This window comes from Neopelma chrysocephalum, unplaced genomic scaffold, assembly GCF_003984885.1.
Source record: "Neopelma chrysocephalum unplaced genomic scaffold, ASM398488v2 Primary Assembly neopelma1_102, whole genome shotgun sequence".
NCBI lineage: Eukaryota > Metazoa > Chordata > Aves > Passeriformes > Pipridae > Neopelma > Neopelma chrysocephalum.
In genome coordinates this window covers 3452203-3473644 of record NW_020897765.1, presented here as the reverse complement: position 1 = coordinate 3473644, position 21442 = coordinate 3452203, and the positions used below count along the sequence as shown (strand labels likewise).

General features: G+C 37.5%; 1 protein-coding gene across 6 annotated transcripts; it reads left to right on the top strand.

Moving 5' to 3' along the window:
- Nucleotides 1–311: 311 nt before the first annotated feature.
- ARL5B (ADP ribosylation factor like GTPase 5B) lies at nt 312–20438 on the top strand. Of its 6 annotated transcripts, XM_027695614.1 has the most exons (8): nt 312–504; nt 6573–6660; nt 9400–9460; nt 10614–10761; nt 13714–13797; nt 15449–15600; nt 17520–17559; nt 20299–20438. In XM_027695614.1, the coding sequence occupies exons 4-8, from the start codon at nt 10618–10620 to the stop codon at nt 20416–20418; spliced, it is 540 nt and encodes a 179-aa protein (XP_027551415.1). In that variant the 5' UTR covers nt 312–504; nt 6573–6660; nt 9400–9460; nt 10614–10617; the 3' UTR covers nt 20419–20438. The 6 variants fall into 6 exon arrangements, with proteins under 6 accessions (XP_027551415.1, XP_027551413.1, XP_027551414.1 ...); XM_027695612.1 differs by lacking the exon at nt 6573–6660; XM_027695609.1 differs by lacking the exons at nt 312–504; nt 6573–6660 and adding an exon at nt 2324–2732.
- Nucleotides 20439–21442: the final 1004 nt, after the last annotated feature.

The following is a 21442-nucleotide window of genomic DNA, read 5'->3' as shown; positions in this document are numbered from 1 at the left end:
GGCTGAAGGACACGGGGACGGGCAACATGCGCTGCCAGCGCCTCCCATTGCAACGCGGGGCACCGTGACTCCCCTCCCTTGCGGGGCGAGGCGCCTCTCTCCTCCCGATCGTGCCCAGCCCCGGCCCCAACCCCGTGGGCCCTTCACCAGGCCTGGGCAGACGGCCGCACTCCCCTCGCAACTGGCCCCACAGAGGCGCTACCCCCGGCCCGCCCCCGCGCTGACGCGGCAGTGACGTCCCGCCGTGCCGGCGCTGGGGCGGCCCCGCCGTGCGGCCGTTGGCGGGGCGGGGGGGGCGGTGCCGCGCCGCGTGCCCGCCCCTCCCGCCGCCCGCCCACTCCCGCTGCCCCGGGGCCGCTGCCGGAGGGATCCGGGGAAGCTGGTGCTGCTACTGCTACCGCCGCCGCCTGGCTGAGCCCAGGGTGTCCAGGAGGCTCGGTGGGAAGCCGGGGCCAGGCATGGGCCTGATCTTCGCCAAGCTGTGGAGCCTCTTCGGTAGCCAAGGTGGGCGCGCGGGTCCGGGACTGCTGCGGGACGGCGAGCGGAGCCCGCGGGGCTGCGGGGGCCGCGCGCAGCCGGGGGGGGGCTCGGGACCGGCTCCGCTTGCTGAGTCTCCCCTGAGGGCCCGCCCAGCCTAAAGTTGGTCTTTTCTTTGTGCAGCGCCGGGAGCGCTGGTGCCGCGGCGCCTCATGCTTGGGGTCGCTTTGTCTCGGTTCCCGAGGTGGTCCCTCCTCGCCCCCTCCTCCCTGGCCGCGTTAAACGCCCCGTGTGCCCCGGGCGGCCCTTCGGGCGCTGCACTCCCGGGATCGCACGGCGGGCACGTCTCTGCCTCTCGGACCGGGTTTTTCCACCGCGATCGCGGCTGAAGCTTTGATGGACAATGACGGTCGTGTTTGTGTTTGCAGATCTTCGTTTTTTGAGTCGAGGTCTCCTATTAAAGTCATGTTATTTTGGTCTTTAGTTTAAAGGGGGAAAAAAAACCCGCTAAACATGTTGGGGCCTTCGAGGTAAAGATCTGTTTGTGTTTTGGCAAAGATGCTGGTTAAATACAGTAAGTGTCCCAAGAAAATCACTTCTCCAGCCAAGAACAAAAAGGTCATAAGGGGATAGGATTTCTTTACATGCTCTCCTCTCCAGCTCAGGCCCGCAGTCATGGCTCATGTTGTAATCCAGAGCTCAGAACTTGTGGCTGCCACCACCTTTACTCAGGTGGTTATCATAAAATAGAAAATTATAGTTTTTCTGTTAATTTATTTGTTTTAATGAATTTTGTTTATAGCCTTCTTTGGTTGGAAAATAAATAGTCGAGGAATTTATTGCTTGTATTGTTTTTCCTTGAGGGCCTGAGCTTGGAGAAGGCAAACTGATGTTAATTGTTTTCTCATCAAGTTTCCACATGCACGCTTCATTTCCACTTTAAAGTTACTGAGAATGCAGATAAACTTTTTTGTTCAGTGCTCTGTTGCAAATTTTTGGAGGCATATACACCTGGTATCCCTTTAATAGGCTTGTTACTGTGTTTGCACATAACCTATCCTAATTTTGTAAATAACAGAGCAAAGCCTCAGTGTGTGTACACGTTGACATCTGTCTATCAAACTGTCTTTCATGGAGTGAGATTGGGAGGGATTCTGGTCCCAGATCATTTATCTTTCTCCCACACTATCCTACCACATCATTCCTGAAATCATCTAACAGTCTTCTAAATTTGTAGCTGTTGTTGATTTCTTATTTTTCTGAACTTTCAAACCTATTTGGTAAGATTTCTCCAATTCTCCAGAAAAATACTGAGTACTGTTTTGATTTTCATCAGATAGTGCAATCTGCAAATCCTTTCCCTCCATGAAGAACTCCAAAGACTCCAAAGAGATCTATAAGCAAAGAACTGATCAGGAGATAACTGGGGGCTTTTAGTATTGTTCTGTATGGTACCTTATGATGTCAGTATTTATCTTCAGGAAAACACATTGTCTCTGTTACTGTGTATTATTTCCTGCAAGAAAAGTTATTCTTCATTATGGTGGCTGGATACCAGATGCCCACCAAAACTACTTTATTGCTCCCCTCCTCAGCTGGGCAGGGGAGAGAAAAAATAACAAAAGTCTCTTGGGTCGAGATAAGGACAGGGAGAGATCACTCACCAGTCACCATCATGGACAAAACAGACTCAACTTGTGAAATTAATTTAGTTCATAATCAATCAAATCAGTATAGGGTAATAAGAAATAAACCCAAAATTTCTGAACTCCTTCCCCCTGTCCCTCCCTTTTTTTCCCAGGATTAACTTCATTTCTGGTTCTCTCTACCTCCTCCCTGCAGCAGTTCAGGGGAATGAGGAATGGGGGCTGTGATCAGTTCATCACATATTGTCTCTGCCACTCCTTCCTCCTCAAGGGGAGGACTCCTTCCCCTGCTCTGGTGTGGGGTCTCTCCAATGGAAGACAGTCTTCCACAGGCTTCTCTGATGTGTGTTTTTCCCATGATCTTCAGTTCTTCATTAGCTGCTCCAGCATGTGCCTTCCACAAGGTGCAGTCCTTCAGGAACAGGCTGTTTCAGCATGGATCCCCCACGAGGCCACAAGTACTGCCAGCAAACCTATTCCAAAATGGGCTCCTCTCTCTACGGGTCCACAAGTCTTGCAAGGAGACTGCTCCAACATTGGCATCCCATGGGGTCACAGCCATCTTTGAGCATCCACCTGCTCTGGCATGGGATCCTCCACATCCTGCGAGTGGGTATCTGCTCCCTTGTGGACCTCCATGGGCTGCAGTGGCACAGCTGCCTCACCATGGTCTTCCCCACAGGCTGCAGGGAGATACCTGCTCTGGCACCTCCAGCACCTCCTCCCCCTCCTTCTGCACTGACCGTAGTGTCTGCAGAGTTGTTTCTCTCACATATTTTCACTCCTCTCTTCTCTTGCCACAGTTGCATCAGTGCAATAACTTTTCCCCATCTTAAATATGTTATCCTAGAGGCATTACTCCTGTTGCTGGTGGGCTTGACCTTGGAGCCAGCTGGCATTGGCTCCATAGACATAGGAAAAGCTTCTAGCAGCTTCTCGCAGAAAACACCCTTGTAGCTCTCCCCACTATCAAAAGCTCACCATGCATACCATGCATTCATATATTTAAAATGTTAATGAAAATTTGTCTCACAGTTAAGATAGATGAGATGATATCATGAAATAGTTACTCTTTGGCGTTTATCCCAATAATAAGTTTCTGGGGTATGTTCTGATCTTGTTTTGTTGCTGCAGTTATCGTTGGTTTGGGTTTTGTTGCTTTGGTTTGGTTTTTTTCCTCTTGTGGTGACCACAGAAAAGAAAGTGAGTTTCTTTTCACGGCTAAAATTGAGCTTCTCTTCTAGAAAGTTTGCTTCAAACGGAAAGTTTTGACCCATCTAATGCGAAATTATGCTCTAATTACACGACTATTTTTCTCTAAATAATATCATTACTAATAATGAAGGATAGTAATTTATGAGTTGGTTTTGGTTACTCTTCTAGTTACATCAAATCTAGACAATTCCTTGATTTTGACTGTATAGGGGGAGTATTCCAAAGATGCAAATAGACTTCAGTATGGGAGGAGGATACTTTCAGTTCGTTGTTGTTAGTGTGAGTTGTGCTGATAGTCTGGGGCACTTGATACTGACAAAATGAAAGGTTAAACAAAGCAAAGATTTGGAAAGTGCTGTCTGTGTTCCATCAAGTAGAGCATGGGGGAGGAGGTGTGCCTAAGTGCTCAAAAATACAGAACAGGGCATCATTGGCAATTCATTTGAGTATTATTAATTATGCACTGCAGTTTTGCGTTACATAAATGTGAATAATAGCCAAGCTGAAGATGCCCAATTCGACAGGTACTTGATCGGTAATGTCTGGACAACTTTAAAGAAATATTTCTCAGTGAATTAATGCTGTTAACTTGCAGGAAGAAGATATGTGTGTGTAGCTTTCTGAAAAATGCACATCTTAAGATAACTAACATCTTAAGATAAGCCTCCTGTGTTTTTGTGCTTTGGGGTTCAGTCCTGTCGCAATAACCATGTGATGTGGATAAAGTTGAGTTCATTCATAGTGACTTCTACCTGGCGGGAAAACCTTGTAATGAAGATACCCTTAGATCCTACTAGAGCTATAAATGTCATCTTATTAATTTACGCATGTTCTTTACTACTTTTGCAATTTGATTCTCCTACCTGCTTTCCCGGTGGTGAGGATAAGATTCTACAAGGAAGGTCAAGAGACTGGACTTAATTTGTGTGTAAAGACATTCTGTTGCTAAGTGTCTGTTGACTAGTGTATCTATTGACCTATTCCTGCAGCATTTCTTATTACTTGTATTCAGCTGTTTTAGCCCTGTGTCTTGGGTAGCATCTGAGTGTTCCTACAAGGGAGTTGAATCTGTCTGTTCTGTTTCAAGTCACTGTACATGCAATAGAAGTTGTTCCAGTTGGTTCAGCCCATTTTGATTATAGTTACCCCATTTTGCCAAACCCAAACTGGCTTGTAAGAAAATGCAACAGTTAAAATAATGTTATGTGAAACTGGATGATGCCTGTGCTGATCCATGAGTCAATGACTAATGAAAGAGAGGAAGGTTAACAGTCTGAGTACAGTCTCTCAAGGAATATCTATTTAGCTCTGTTGATACATTTGGAAGGGTTCATTTCCAGTTTGAGTTTGTCAATAGTCTGTAAGCAGTGGCTGATTTTGTTTGAGTGGTGGTGGTGGTATTCCAGGGCCTTATTTAATCTTGTTTTCTGGTCTTTGGGCCTTTTCAGTACAGAGGTTAAGGCCTGAAGGAGGGAGGAATATAAGCATTTCTATGTCTTTCAGCTCTCCATATATATTGTGTCATAATCAAGTAGTAATTGAATGATGTGAATTGAAATAGAGGTACTTTTACTCGTAAGAGAAACAATTGGGCTTAAAATAGACTTTTGTCTCTTTTCTAGGTGACTTTCTAATGGCTTCCTGAGTCTTTTTCCTTATTTTTGAAATTGACAAAAAACATTGCCTCAAGTATTGTTTTTGTTTAAAATTTCGTGCCCCGCAGTCATTTAAGGCCAATTACTAAGTAACTTAAGATTGAACTTACTTATACTTGCTATAAAAATAACTTACTTCTGGAAGTTTGAAGAAAAAATCAGATTTCAAAAATGACCTGCTGAAGCTATGGTAAAGTACTCAAGTGGCACAGTCTTCTAAGCAACATGTCATGGCTAGGCTTCGCGAACGAAGATTTGGGAAGGGCTCTACCCACGTTTCTTGCAAGCGCGTTGGTGGCTAAAAAGGCCAATACGAGAAAGGCAAGTCTGGTTGCAAAAAACACAGCAGAAAGACTCCTTAGATGGTATATTCTGCAAGGTTCGATTCTTTCTGCATTGTCTTTTCTTATCACATGGCTGAGTAAAACTTGTGTAACATATTCTATCAATGCTATCAAGATTGCTCTTAATGAAACTATAAGGAAAAAAACAGAAGTGAATGTTAGCAACGCTGACAGTTGTCAGTACCTTGGGGTTTTTTGTGTGTGTCTGGTAAGTTAATTAAGAAGCTCACAAATCTGGTTTTTAATTATTTTTAAAATGTTTGTTGTTCAAAGTCTTCAGAGTGCTCAGAATAATTGCTACAGTTGTAAAAATTGCTTTAAGAAAACTAACGGTAAGCTCTAATTCAAGGAACTTCTGGAACTCCACAGTTCACTTCACTTAGGCTTGCTGACAGTTCCCAGACTGTACAGTCAGGTTGGAAGAGACCATTATCTGGAAAACCAAATAGATTTTGGTTCCAATGACTACTAAATGCTATTGAGAGTTTCTCTGCCTTCTTGTAATCAAGTCTGGAGATACAAGATGTATTTAAGCAGTTTTTTTTGTGTTTTAAAGAAGACTCTTTAGCTTTTAGTGTCCAAACTGAGTATTTGTATTGAAACCCCTTTGACCTTTAGAAATATGCTATTCCTCCTGCCTCCTCTTCAGCAAACTTCTATCTGCATTCTGTCTTCAACTTTGAAGCTTCCAAGATCCTTACTATTAGAAAGTAGATGTGTGTGTTTTGTCTGAAAAGTATTGGTACCCTTTCTGGTACCCATTTCTTCTTTTAAGCGTGTTGGAAGAGCCTCATCATTATCGTATTTAGAATTTTTTTTTTTAAATTTAACTTTTGAAAAAAAGAGAGAAGGGCAAAGTTGTGAGAGTTGAATCTTCAGTTTTGGGCCCTTTTACTACAGAGAAATATAGATGAGTAAGTGAAAAAAAGAATACATTATGTCTTTCTTGTAACATCTGCAAGAAGATAATTTTCACTGTCCTGCGGTTTTGTAATACTAGACTGCCAGAGATTTTTTTAACAATACTACTTTTTTTTTTTCTAACAGTGAGCTAAGAATGGTTGATATTACAGAAGTATTTGGATTCTTTTAAAGAGTAGTCTAATACTGTATTTTTCCCCCCCTACATATGTCTACTTTTTTTCTACTCCCCCCCCCCTTCCTACCTAATTAATAAAGACTCTTGTCTTCTGCTCTGTCAACTTTGTTATGGATTTTCTTCTTCCTTTGCCAAGAACATGGTGGACTGGGAAGATATTCATGAATACAACCCAAAATGAGTTTGAATACCAGCCAGTGAAAGGGAGAAACTTGGGTTAGTCTGTAAGTACAGAACACCAATAAACACTGCCTATGGTTTACCCCATAACTGTCCTTTCTCCTAAATGTGGCATCTGTCTTCTACTAGTTGCTCTTGTAAACAAGTATTTGTCTTGCTAAAATTCTGTTCTCTCTTGGTTTGGCAGTTTTTAAGTTCACATGTTTTTCCTCTAATGCACATCTGTGTGTTAATGTTCTATATTTTAACTAAACTAGACAGAACTTCAACTTTTGAATGTAAGTGAAGAGTTTTCCATTACTATAGTTCTATATCTAGAACTATAGAATGGAAATATAGAATGGAAACATAGAATAATAATCTAGAATATATATCTAGAGTTTGCCATTACTATAGTATTAATGGCAACTGCCATTAATAAAAGGTGGAAACTGCTATTTGTATGAGATACCAATGCATTCATCTTATTATATTTATCCCCAGATCACCATTAATTAACACTTGTGTGACTATTTCTTCTTTGTGGTTATTCAGTTACTGTGTGAAATACTGTTTGACTATGGAGTAACACAGATAAGCTGTGCCTTTTTTTCCAGATAACGTCAAACCATTCATGCTTTGGTGGCTTTCAAAAACAGTCATCTCAATGGAGATCTTTTTTATTACTTTAAGTAGGGTGATATTGTTTCATCCAGCACTCCAGTAATTCACACTTAAGCATTGTATTGTAAGAGCAATGTAATGCCTGACTGGAATTCATTTTCTTCCTTGAAAATAACTCGAAACGGAATGTTGCTAAAGTAGGGTCATCTTCTTCCAGGCAATGCTTAACAACGTCTGGTTTGAAAACAACCAAAGGGTATTTCTGTGTTTGAACTTTGAGAGCTCTTTGACTGAATTTGAAGAAGAGATGGACAGTCAAGCTATGAGGCATGGTTTATCAGCATTGAAAGCAGAGAGGATTTCGTAGTATTTCTGTACTGGGAAATGTTACTAATTACTGGCGCTGCTGCTTATGGTGCTAGAAGTACTACTGGATTTAAGGCCAGGAAAAGTTCTTTCCTTAGAATGTGTTGACAGGATGCAGTAGTAGGGGAACTGGCACAAGGAAATACATTTCAGCATTTCTTATGATGGTATTGCATAGCAAAACTTCTAAAATTCCCAAACTGGAATCTTTCATTATAGTCACTTTCAGTATGAAAAGATGTAGGTAATTACATATCAATAGATTTAAGACCAAAACAAAACCCAGAAAACCAACACTTTAATTCTTCCTTAAACCACCCACTTATGGGCAAAGCCCTACCAATTTGACATTTATGATAGATCTGATTTTTTAGCAAGTCTTGTAAATCAAGTGCAATATTTTACAGGAAATCTTTAAGCTGTGAACCATGTTTTGCTTTAGAGTAAGTGCCCTAGCACTGTAAATATTATATCTTCAAAAGTGAGCCTGTTCACAGACTTTGTAAATACGTTTTGCTCCTAGTATCCATTTGCAAATTCACTGGTCTCAAGTGACTTGCCTTTTTGTCAATAAGTGGGTTGGTACCTTTTAACTTCACACATGTCGCAGAAGAACCACTATTCTAATTGGCTGTGGTGCTGGATTTGAAATTCTTAGAAGGATTATTTACAGAGAAGCATATAAATTCTGAAGGGGTTTTTTGTTTGTTTGTTTTCTGTTTTGTTTCTTCGTGCCTGGAAAAATTGACATTGCGGCAATTGGAAGATCACTATTCTATAAGCTGGACTTTGCAGCAGGGAGGGTCTGGGTTTGTCTGATGCAGGGAAAAGCAATTTTATTTTTAAAAATAAGAAAATATTTTTTTTTGAGGGAGGTGATCTTTCTTTTCTGCTCAGCAGTGGTGAGGCCTCACCTGGAGTAGTGTGTTCAGTTCTGGGCTCTTTACTGCAAGAGAGAAATGGACATAGAGGAGGGAGTCCAGTGATGGGCCACAGGGATGATTAAGGAACTGGAACATCTCACATATGAGAAAAGAGATGCAAAAGGGACAGAGTCTGATTGTCTCAGTGGTGCCTAGTGACAGGATCAGGCAACACAGCACCTGAAACACAGGAGGTTCTCTCTTTATGTCAGGAAACTCTGAGCACTGGCACAAGTTGTCCAGGGGCACTGTGGAGTTGCCATCCTTGGATACATTCAAAACCCATCTGGCCATGCTCCTAGGCCATTGGCTCCAGGTGGCCCTGGTTGAGCAAGAGGGTTGAACTAGGTGACCTTCAGAAGTGTCTTTAGGCCTTCTCTCATTCTGTGACCATTCTGTCATTCTGTGACTTTCAATTTAGAAGTTGAAAAGTTGCAGTCTATTCAAAATGCAGATTCCTCTTAGATTCTACTATATAGATAATGGCGATCCCTTAACAAGTGGCTTTTATTGAGCCTTGACCGTTAGGCTAATGTTTTTGCAGTCTTTGGATGTTTGGTGATGTTCTTAAGATGATAGACTACTATGAGTTACATTTTTTCATTGTACTTTTCTTTCTAAAACTAGATTTTTTTGATGAAGTAACCATTCCTCTCTGAAGATCTCCAGTGCTGATTTTTGCCAAGATTGTAGTCTCAAGAGAAGATGAGACTTTATAGTTTTGTTCGGCTTTTTTTTTTTGTCCCGAAGCCACCACTATTCTATGTAAGCTATTGAAATAAGGCAAACAAGCTATTGCTTTCTTCAGTAAGGAAAAGTGATTAACCAGAATTATAACTGTTGCTGTTTCCAGTAATTTGTTTTTGTCTTCTTTTTTTTTTGTATATCCAGAGCACAAAGTAATCATAGTGGGACTTGATAATGCTGGAAAGACTACTATTCTTTACCAGTTGTAAGTACATGAACTACTTTGTTTTCCTGTTTGCATTTTAGTATTTGTCATTGTTTAATCATTGAAAATTCAGCTTTGTAACCTGGCAGAATCTCTAGGATTCCAGATCACAGTTTGTACGTTAACAGTATTAGTTGTTCTAAACAGAGTAAATATTTAAAGGATAAGAGAAGCAATTGCCATGCTTTAAAACTAAATTGTAAATTGAATAAGGAAATTGTACATACAAGCACAAAGTGAACTGCAATTTTTTTGCCATCAAAGCCCATCTGAATTTGTAAGCGTAGAAATAATCCTGTTGCCAGTAACTGCAGAGAAGAAAGTGTTTTTAAATTAATGGAAATTCTAGCCACTCTGCAAAAAATCCATAAATATTTCCAAATGTTTCCCTGTTCCTGTGTCTAAAATTTGTGATGGAGAATTCCTAAAAATAGTATTTCATCTTGCCCAGGTTCTACCTTAGGCATTTTCAATAGCATCATTGCACCCAAATCTTGCCAGCATTACAAGAATATCCATCATAAATTCAAGAATGTCAGCAGGACCATAATTACTATTGTAATTGTAGAAAAGAGGGAGGATGTAGCTAAATTACTGTCCGTATATTTGGATACAAAAGCAGCAGAGTATGTTTTCTCAAAATACTTCTTTTTCCCTAAGCATTTTTGAGAAAGTTTAAAGGTAGAACTGAGGAATTTTTGGCTATGTAATCAAACAGTCCTTTGGGATTGGTTGTAATGTTGAGTTACTAAGTAGAGTGCTCTGATAAAATTATATTCTGATTTATATTTTGCACAGTTCAACATTCCCATATTTGGGATCTTTAGAATAGCAGCTTCTACTTTAAGACAAGTGCATTTTAAGTATCTGTTAATGTCCTTTAAAAAGAGAATCCTCCTAAAATGCAGATGCTTATCCATTTGTTGTCTTTTATGTGCTTAATTTTCATTGCTGATGTCTTTAAGCATGTCTACAGTCAATGCATTCCATAAATTTCAAAAGTATAACTTTTTTAAAATATGCCTGATTTTTTAAAATTTTTTTAATCAGTTACACATATTTACTTTTTCTACAACAAATTTATTATAACTGAGCTGTAACAAGCCTTGTGGATTTCTTTGATTGGTCCTTTGTGTGATATTGTTTCCTTTAGTTTAATGAATGAGGTGGTTCATACTTCTCCAACCATAGGAAGCAATGTAGAAGAAATAGTGGTGAAAAACACTCATTTCTTAATGTGGGATATTGGAGGACAAGAATCGTTACGGTCATCGTGGAATACCTATTATTCAAACACAGAGGTATGAGAAGCTGCTTTGCAAGTTTGTTAGAAATTATATTTATTTATTAGGAATATTGGTATATTTTTATAAAGTTTGCAACTGTATTGTTTTTAAATCCTATTGAACAAGAACAAACCCAAAAAGTGTGAGGTATCTCTGGTATGCAGCCATTTCATTGGTAATATTTGAAGTATTTTTCCTGTTTACTTTACAGTACTGTTGTTTGATCTATGATATAAACTATGAAGTGAGACTTTTTTCCTAGGCAATAAATGATATCAATATACTTTTCAGATCACATTTCTTACGTGGTTTCTTTAATTAGATTAAAATGAAAATTTTGCATTGTAATTTGCAAATTTAGTGAGGATTTGCAGTGGTCAACCTGACTTCTGTACATCTAGTCTGAAATGTTTTTGAGATAATGATAATTAAGGATGAAGAATGAAACTTTCTCTAGGCAGCGGTATTTAAAAAGCTGACCAGCTTGTGGCTTTTATCCAAGGGTAAAGGAAAGTCTAGCTTTGCAATACTCGTGAGGTACTGGCAAAGCTGGCATTGCTGGAAAGGTTGGAATTCAGTGTCAGTTGTCTTTTGGGGGGTTGTTTTTTATGCCAGCGTTTTTGCTGCCAAAAGGTTATCAATACAAAATGCACATGTAATCTCTGAGGACTCACTTTGAGACATCTACATTAATGTAAACTATTTTAGGCTTAATTTCTTACAATTTCTACTAAAAGCAGAAATCTCTTGTAGATACTGCTCATTATGTAAGTATTCCATCCTCCTGTAAAATGAGATTTTTCTGCCCTATACTTCTCTTGGAGAGAGGTGAGATTAGCAATCCATCCTAGATCTTCTGAAAGCCTGGTGATGACATCTCAACCTTCATCTCTAGTATTTTAAACTAATTTTTAATTTTTTTTGGAAAAGTATAGCTACATCTAAGACACACATGAAGTTGAAGACGCTACTGCTAGCATTATCTGCTACAGAGCAGTAAGTTCTTGGCCTTTGTCCCTTGCGTACCTTTGATTTTGGAATTTGGAGAGATGCATATATTAGTTCTTTCTCTGATACTTTCATGATGTTCTTCATCATATTCTGGCTAGTAAGTGTTTGAAATCCAGTGCCTTTTAATACTTGGAAAGAAGAACTTCCCTTTTACTTAGAAGCTTTGTCTGCTGGAAACAGCGGAGGAAGAAAAGAGATCTGTTTAGTATGCCAATCCTAGCCTCCCTGATATGAATAATTCCTTTACTGTTCCTCCTCATCTGCTAGGCATCTCAAAGTCACAGCAGCATTAAATTGACTTAGTTTTTCATTCTCTGTGGTCATTCTCAATGGCTAATGCATCTCTTTAATTTTCTAAGGCGAAGAGATTTGGAGCATATGTTGGAGAATTATAGCAGTGATTTCTAATTCTCCTTTTCTGTTACTGTCTCTCTTTTCTCTCTTTCCTTGTGTGCAAATTGGAGCAATCTACACAAAATCTTTGGAGTAATGTAAAAGTCCCACAAATAAGGATTTTAATGCATACCTGTCCTAATTAGTTTCAACTTAATATGGCTAGTTCTGCAATTCTGTTTTAAGTGTTAGATGATATTCTTACAGAGAGGATGTTGAGACAGACTTAAAGATAAAAATCTGGGAGGACAGGAGAGGGGAGGGAGCTGCCACGGTTAAGTTATTGGGTTTGTGGGTGAACGAAGAGAGTTACAGTGAAGGAGAAAAGAGGTTGAGAAGTACTGTTATCTGGGCATAGAAGTAATGAATGTAATCTTCCTGGTTTCCTCTCCAGTGTAGCAAATGTCCCCTGTAATTTATTTTATTGTTATTATAGTATCTGCATAATTTTCATCAGAATGTGCTTGGTCTCCCTACTCATTGTCCCCTCCATGATGCTGTTAGCACTGCTTGGAGCACTCTGGGCAGGGCAAGTATTGAAGTGTTGGTCAGTTGTTATGCTTTGTGTGCAAATACTGTTGTGTGATGAAGAAGAATTTGCTTGAGTGTTACCTACTGCAAAATGCTGTATCTTTTTCCTCTCTAGTGCAAGGCTATAAAATAGAAGGTACAAAACAAGGAGTGGAAAGAGAGGGTAGTAGACAGTCATTTTCATACCAGTGACAATTGCTTCCCATGGGAGGCCTGATCTACCAGACCTAGCAGTGTCCCAGAGTCCACAAGTGTATTTATATTAATATATTTATATTAATTTATATTATATGTAAGAAGAATGTAAGGGTAAAATCACTGCTACAGCCATCTCCCAAAGCCTGGAAGGGCTTCACCAAAAGATGGAAGGGTGCAAAGTTGTGAGAGGCCAACTGCACAAGTCCTCGGTAAAATGAAGTTTGCAGCAACATAGTGCTAAGCCCTACAGATACATAGCCTTGTGACTTCTGAAATTTGAAATATTTGAAATTATTTGAAATAATCTTTCTTAAGCCTTGTGAGTAAAATGATGCTGAACTGTAAAGTAAAATATGGTTCTTTAAAAGTACATAATTTCAATTTCAGATTTATAATTTCTTGAGTATGCAAGTAGTAATGGACAGTAGCAGCTGTTTTCATTGATGACATCTGTAGCACATTTGTCATCCACATTTTAAATGTAATCCACTATCTGTAGGTGCTTTTTGGTACTAACATAGCTATTTTGAATATATGTAGCCTGAAAATCCTCCAAGGAGATTTAGCTGTAGTACATATAGGCAGATCTAAATAATAGTGCTGAAATGTGCAAGCATGACACTGTTAGATTATTTTTTTTTTAGCTATAATCATCATGTATGATTCCCACAGCTCTAGCAAAAGACTGTAACAATAAAACTTTTCTCTTTTCTAGTGTCCTGCAAGTGTATGTCTCTTCTAGAGGAAGACTTGCAGTTAGTGATCTCTTGAAAATGTGCTTTCTGTAATTTATACTTTTTACTTACGTACTCTACTGTTGGGTTTTTTCCCTAGTTCATCATTCTGGTTGTTGACAGCATTGATAGAGAGCGACTTTCTATTACAAAAGAAGAACTTTATAGAATGCTGGCTCATGAGGTATGGTGGGGAGTTGGGATAATAGTTTTGTTGAGAACAGTCAAATAACATTACATGCTTCCTATGCTAACAAAAATTATACTGTCACAAAAAAAATCTGAGAATAAATGTGCATGCATGTTAGTCACATTTTAAAACCACATAAACTATAAATAAGCAGAAAAATTGTTGTGAAACACTCTCTATTAAGGGTTGCTTGATTGTAATCAGATCAATCTTTGCAAATCTGAAGTTCTAAAATATCTTATGCTTCATATTAGTTTAAAAAGGAATTATCATCCTCTACCACAATCTCCTTTCAGTTAAATGGTTAAAATTTGAAGAAACATTTTTTTTTAATTTTTATTTTAGAAAAATGGAATTGCCTACTTTTTCTTGTTTGTTGTAATCCTATTCCTTAAAATTAAGGAGCATATATATGGATAAATTAATTTCAGTTCATTTTCCTTATGGATTATTTTGTTTGTACTTTTATTTGGGTTGTTCAACGTTGGGTCAACTCCCTCAAACTTCGTAAACTAACATGTACATTGGATTAGCTAAACACTCTCAAGCTAAATTGTTTGTTTTAAATCTAAATGTTCTCCCTCATTTTTTAAAGAAAAGGATTTAGTACAGTGCAAGTAATTCTGTTTAGTTCATTTCTCTGAGAATCTTGCTTTGTTTTGAATAAGTGAGTTTTTGCTTTACGGTTTTATATTAAAGTAGTTTGGGTCTGGTAGTAAGAAGCAAATACGCTCCCAAAAGAAGTGGGAAGATGACTTCTTGTGGTGAAGTTTTGCCATGTAGTTTATTAGTTTCCAGTCTTAAACTCTTATGAAATTGTGATCTGCCATCTCTTGAAAACAGGTGGTAGGCCTAGACTGGACTACCTGTAGGAGAGAATTTTCAGCTTTAGATCATAAAACTTTGTTGTTATTTTTTTTCCTCTTGATGGAGAAATAGTCCCAGACTTAATATACATTGAAGCGTATTGAACACTTTTAATTGCAACTGTCAGCCTCCTGAGTATTGCATTTGTTTACCCTTCTGCACTTCTAAAGCCATACAGCCCAGTTCTTGCCTCAGTGCTGTTTGGAATCCTAAATTCCACACTGAAACAAAGCAACTTTTAAGGAGTTACTAAAACTGCTGCAGCATTGTTACAGCTCCCTTTTTGGAACACCAGGATTAAACTTACATGAATTCAGATAGCTTTTTTAATTTATTACTGTTTTAATCACTACAGAACTTGTTTAATGACGTTGAAAGCAATTTCAAGGGAATGATATCTAGCAGGCTTTTCCATTTGAATAGTATCTATTGTAGAGTTAGAAATGTTTGCCAGTAATAATTCTGTGGGCTGGGTGGTTTGGAGCATTATAAAATATATTTTAACAAGACTTTCATTAGTTATATATGAACATGTGGCCAACACCAAAATGGTAGTCATATAAAACATTTCAATTTGATCCTCTGTGGTGGAGAACTGAATAAATTAATTTCTTCAGTCTTAATGTAATGAATTTTTACTACAGAAAGTTGGTTAAAACTCCATACTCCTGTGTAATTGTAGATTAGCTTGAATACAGTTCTTTTAAGAAATTAAGTTAGCACAATAGCCTTTTAGTTGTTCATAATAACTGTTATGAGTACTCTAAATCATTTCTAGGATTTACGGAAGGCTGCAGTTCTCATCTTTGCAAACAAGCAGGACATGAAAGGCTGCATGACAGCTGCCGAGATATCTACATACCTCACCCTCAGCTCCATAAAGGATCACCCGTGGCACATTCAATCCTGTTGTGCTTTGACAGGAGAAGGGTAAATGCTTACTGCTTAGTACAGCAATTTGTGGCAAATGAGAATACTGATTTAGAATCCTCTTGATGCCAGTGTGGATTTTCTGAAAGAACATATTTTCTGCTCTTTACAGTTAAGAGGGGTATTTTGAATTTTTCATAATTTTTTTTTTAACTTTGTGGGTTTTTTCATAGCTCAAACTCCATGTTCGTATGAAAGTCTTTTAGTGTATTGTTAAAAACCCCAAAACAAAAACCAAACAACACTCTTTGACCCAAATATGTAGCTGTTGGCATAACTGTCTACTCTCTGTGCACTTCTCTTTTATTTTGTATGTCTTGGTGTATTTAAAGAAATAAGCTACTGTTTTCTTCCTTTACATTCTAATCTGTAGGAAGCTTCTAAATTGGTGGGTTGGGGTTGGGTTTTTTTGGTTGATTGGGTTTTTTGATAAGCATTGAAACATAGTTTTGATGAAAAGGTATAAAAAGCCAAAATTGTTATCAATACTTAACATTTTGTTTATATCTGGCTCATGTAACTAATTTTGAAATTTGAATACCTTATGCCAGCAATTACTAAAATGGGAAGCTGAGCTTTCCTTAGATCTCTTGTCTGTGAAGATCAAAAAACAATTTTGGATGCCTTTTAGCAAGTTGAATAATGCCTTGCTTGTAGGTGTGAAATGTGCTAATTTTTCATCTTGATTTTTAAAGCAGTCTTATAATGTGTAATATTTAGAGGGTTTTTTTCAGCTGTGTTGTACAACCTTTATAATAATGCAGTCTTGTGACATCAAAAATAGTGAATCCAGCTGAGTATTTGGGAAGTGAGAGCATCTTCCTCTCTTTCTAATATGAAGTATTTTCTAATGTAATGGAGATATCTTGAAGAGTGAATGGTGGCATTAACTTCCTTAGGGTGGGATGTGTTAGTGAGGATAAACTGTTTTTTTCATTGAGTCTGTTTCATTCTAAGAGTTAATTCTGGTTTCCTTCTACCAATTTTGCTAAAGTCACTTTTAAATACTCAAGTTTATGTACTAAGATCTTCAACCAATTTGACATTTGAAGGAAAGTAATAATTAATAAATATGAACTTTAGTTTAGAAAGAGTGGCCATCATAGGCTGCTTCTTTCTTATTGTAAAACAAAAGTGAATATTTAGAATACTTTAAACTGTGACAATAGTAAGATCAATATATAAAAAAAAATCCCGGAGTTAGATTGCTGAGCTGAGTCTTCCTTGGAAAGATCTGACAGAAGTCTGGGGAGATTAGCCCTGTGTTTGTGAAGTTAGCATTCTCGGATAGCTAAGTCATGACTTACTTTACAAAGGTAAAGCTTAGGGGGCACAAACAAGGTAACTAGATCCCTAGAAAATCAAAGGAAAGCCGGTGTTCTAAAATGGAAGACTTTTAAATGGAGATGGAGATGGAGTTAGTAAGCAGATTAGATCCCATGCAGTCTTATTATTCAATATAAACATTCTTTTAATTTTGTAATGTTATTTTGGAATTCTTGATACACTGCCTTTTCGTTAAGTAATTCAGTCTGGTTAACCTGCCCTTTGTCTTTTAGTTAGTATATAATGGTCTAGCTTTCATGTAAGCAGTCTTTCATGGGAAATCTGTAGAAAAAGCAAAACTTGTTTGGTTCCATGTACTAATGAGTTAGCATTTAAGAGTAGTGTCTCTCAGATTTACAAAGAAAAAAATTGAACTTCTGCCAAGCTCTAATAAAATAGAATGCAAGACCATTTTCTTGTGGTTAAAGCCTATAGACTTAGCTTAAAACGCTGCTTACTCTGTTCAACTTTCAATCCCATTTCCAGTTGATTTAATTTATTTTAAGGAGATGTTTTTACACATAAAGTCAACCAGAAAATACTTTCAAGATGTTGGGATAGTACTAGTACCAATAACATCTCTTCTCTTTCAGATTATGCCAGGGCTTGGAGTGGATGACCTCCCGTATTGGAGTGAGATAGCTTTTTTTACTTTTTTTTTTTATTCCTCCAAAAGAAGAGACTTCTATTTATCCTGTGAACATGTACATTTTTCTGTACTTTTGGCTGCTGAGGCAGTGACCATGTTTAATTTATATCAGCCAACTTCTAAGCTGTGCTTGAATCAAGCGCAATTGAACTGAAACACAAAAGTATTTTCTTAACTTTTTTTAATACACTAATCTGCCGGTGGAAGAACATATGTGAATCTGTTTTTAGCATTGAAATTCCTCTGAATATGTATTCTAACTTTTTCGATGGTAGCCTTTTAAAATCTGTTTTGTCATTGTCAATATTTCATACTTCCTCTTTCTAAATAGTTTGTATAACTTACTAACATAAATGAGCACAGTTTATTTAATGATTAAAAGTAGTGATTAGGTTAACTTTACTCTGCCATAGCTTTCTTTAACCTCTAAGGATAACCATATCTCCAGCTAGACTTCCCAGAACATCAGTAGCATTCTAGCCAGCAGTGGAATTAATAGTTACGAATATGAATTTGTAAGTCCTTAATGAGTTAGCTATAGTTAATATTGTGGTGGCTTTTAACCTGGTATACAGTGGAGCTTTTGCCTTAAAAAAAATCTGTTTCAGTCTCAATTTCTCTGGTATGTAGTTCTAGGATATGATTCTTTTACTTGAAAATACATCTCTGTACAGAGGATAAAAAATTTTGTTATTAAGTGCTAGAGTAGTGTTTTAGAACTTGAATACCTTTTTAAAAATAAATCTCTCATAATTAAATTTGGAATCACAGCAGCCAGTGTTATGTGTAGACTTGCTGTATACTGTTAAAGTTTTTAATTCTGTATACATGAGCCTTCCTCACCTTTTAGTGAGAATGCTGTTTTCTAAATGAATGCAAAATCAAAAGGGAAGCCAGATTTATAAGCAAAACAATACCATGGTGCTGTGTCTGTAGACTTCAGACTGAAGCTAATCTTGACATATATTTACCTACTATCACATATGTTTTCAGATTTTTTGCTGAGAAATTATTTTGCCTTAATTTTTGGTTTTAGTCTTATTTGCACAAGGGGAGAACTTTTGGCAGTGTTTGAGTTAGATTCCTTCACCTGAAATTTGAAAAACAGGTGGTGAAGGATTGGACCTAGTAACCCTTAATTCAATTTGAAGGGAATGAAGTTAGATCTATCAAGATAATGTAAAGATATGGAGTTAATTGAGAACATTAAGCATCAAAAAAATCTGACCACTAAACGCCCAAAAAGTCATATGAGGATTAAAAAAAAAAAACAAACCAAAACCAATAGTGGACACCCTAAATCCTAGTGAAGTCCCAGCAGCAGTCAGGTACTAACCTGCATAAATGCTTGCCAGGCCTTCCAAAAGCACCGTTCTATACTTCTGCATGCCTAAAAGCCACGTGGAGTCTGGTTACCAGAACCATTTTGTGAATTGACTGTAGGCCTTTAATGACAAAATGTTTTTGTTAAATCTTGTTTTGATAATTCAAGCACACAGATTTTTCTTTAATAAAATTTTAAGCTTTGTAAATTTCAATTTGCTTCCATTTTTATTTGAACAAAACTTAATTAAATTTTATAAGTATCAACAAATATGTTGTTATAAGTGTTAAAAAGACTTTGAATACATGTGGAAACTGATTGGTTGAATGAAGTTGTATATTGTTGCTGGTTAGCAAAAGTCACATTTAGGAGAAAGACTGTTGATTATTAAGTCAAAAAACTCAGAAAATAATGAAAATCAGTGAAAAGTGTATAAAAAAAAGATGAATGCAAGGCAAGGTTAAAATCTGATATAAAGCTGCTTGCTCTAATGTTCACCTGTTCTAATGTGTGGAAATAAGATTTTTTTTGTTCTTGGGAAAGAAAATCATAATGAAAAAAATAAAATAAAAGTATGAATGATGTTTCTTCTTTGGTGACTTAATTTCAGTTTGCAATTTAAATTTATTTTCAAGTTTATTTTTATGTAATTCGAAATGTAGCCCTAAATACTTATAAAGAGCACTATCTGGATGTATAGCCCTTTGGTTGTTTAAAAAAAAGAATTTTGTATTTAATACCTTCTGGCTATAACCATTTGTAAATCTATAGTTTGATTACTAAATCCAGTCTCACCTGAGGGAATACGTATAACTTTGATTAGGAGGAAATGGTCAGATTGTAGACCTTAAAATATCAGAATAATGGAAGGGTTTTTTTTTTAATTTCTTAGCACTTAAAACCTTTGAATATCTTTAAAAAATAAAACATTCTTGACAATTGCTATGATTTTGATCACCTAATAACTTCATTTTCTACAACAGTTTTATTGATAATATCAGTTTGTTCACAGCATTGTTGCTGTGATTTGTTTTGGGTCTTTTTTTTAAAAAGGGCTGGTGTGGGATTTTTGGGGGTCTGTTTTTAATAACTTCAGTGCCTGTTAAACCAGAAGTGATTTGATTAAAATTATTTTTAAAGGTGTGCCTTAGAATACTGCATATGTCTTTGCATTGCCAAATACTGCGTAATGTTTGCTAGTCTGAATGTAGTAAATATATGGCTGATAGTTTTACACTTTGAAAATATTCTGTATTTAATGTGCTGTTCCCAAAGAACAGTATTAATCAGCTTAAATTCAAGAAATTAAGATGTCTTATGGAGATTTATATTGTACTGCTGTAAATGCGTTGGCACATGGCTTTTTATTTGTTTTTTTTTTTTTTACTTTCTTGTGTAGGTGGTAAAGAGCTTCAGTATCCCCAAACGAGTGATTCTTTCCAGCTCTTTAAACACACGGCACACAGTAAGGGGGAGAGGACTTGGGCACAGCTGCTCAAAATATTTGTTGTCAAAATAAAATTGAGTTGTTCTGTTAAATTTGAGAGGTTTCTTATTTGTGAATGCTTTTTGGTGAATAGGTGTCTCACAAGGGTAGCATTGTCACTTTAATTTCATCTCCAATCTGTTCACTGGGGCAGACTTAGGGCCTGCATCATGTGCAGCTGTAGCCAGTTCTCAAAACATCTTGGCTGGACACCTGCTTCTTTTCATCTTGGGAGAAGCTCCAGCTTTGATCCTAAAGAGACTGTCACATCGTTTCAGCCATGGGAAGCGTGGGTCTTTGTTTTAGTGAGGGGAGTTTGTTTTAGGGTACTGTTCCCTTTCAAAGTAAGAACAAAACAAATCCAAACAAAAGAGTGGGAAAAAACTTGTATGGATTTTTGCCTGTGCATTTGACTATGCTTAGCGTTTAGCTGAGTTTGCTCCTTTCTTTTTTAGAGTCTGCCTTATGAAAGAGCCCGGAAGGCAACAGTGAGGAGAGCAAGTATGAGAAACCTGGCCACAATGCCAGCGTTATCAATAGAAACTTGGATCTTGGAAAAGCCTTTAACGTTTTCCAAAATTACGTTGATGATCTTTCAACATTGAGTGTTTCTATGTTTCGCTTCCTAGAGGGTGGTGCACTAGAAAGGTCCATGATGTGTACACAGTGTGTGCACCCACCATGCAGGCAGGAGACTTGAGACTTCACATTGATGATGTATTGGAAATCAAGTTCTGAGTTTCTAAGCTAAATTTTCATAATATCAGGTGTGAAGCAATTAGGCTGTGTTTGACTTCCTCATTTTCTGGGTTGACAGACAATCCTTTATTGGCTGTTGACAGTGACACGCTGCTTATAGCATCACACATCTTGCTGTCTTGAGGAATCAAGGAAAATCAAAAGGCTTTTCTCATGGCTGTGTAGCTCAGAAGACATGGGTGTATGTCATAAAAGTGAGGCTTAAATTACCACCTCAATATTTTTGCTGATCATTTAACTGAAATTTACTGTAGAAAATTTTAGGATTATGCCAGAATTAAACTCTGGCATAAAGAGT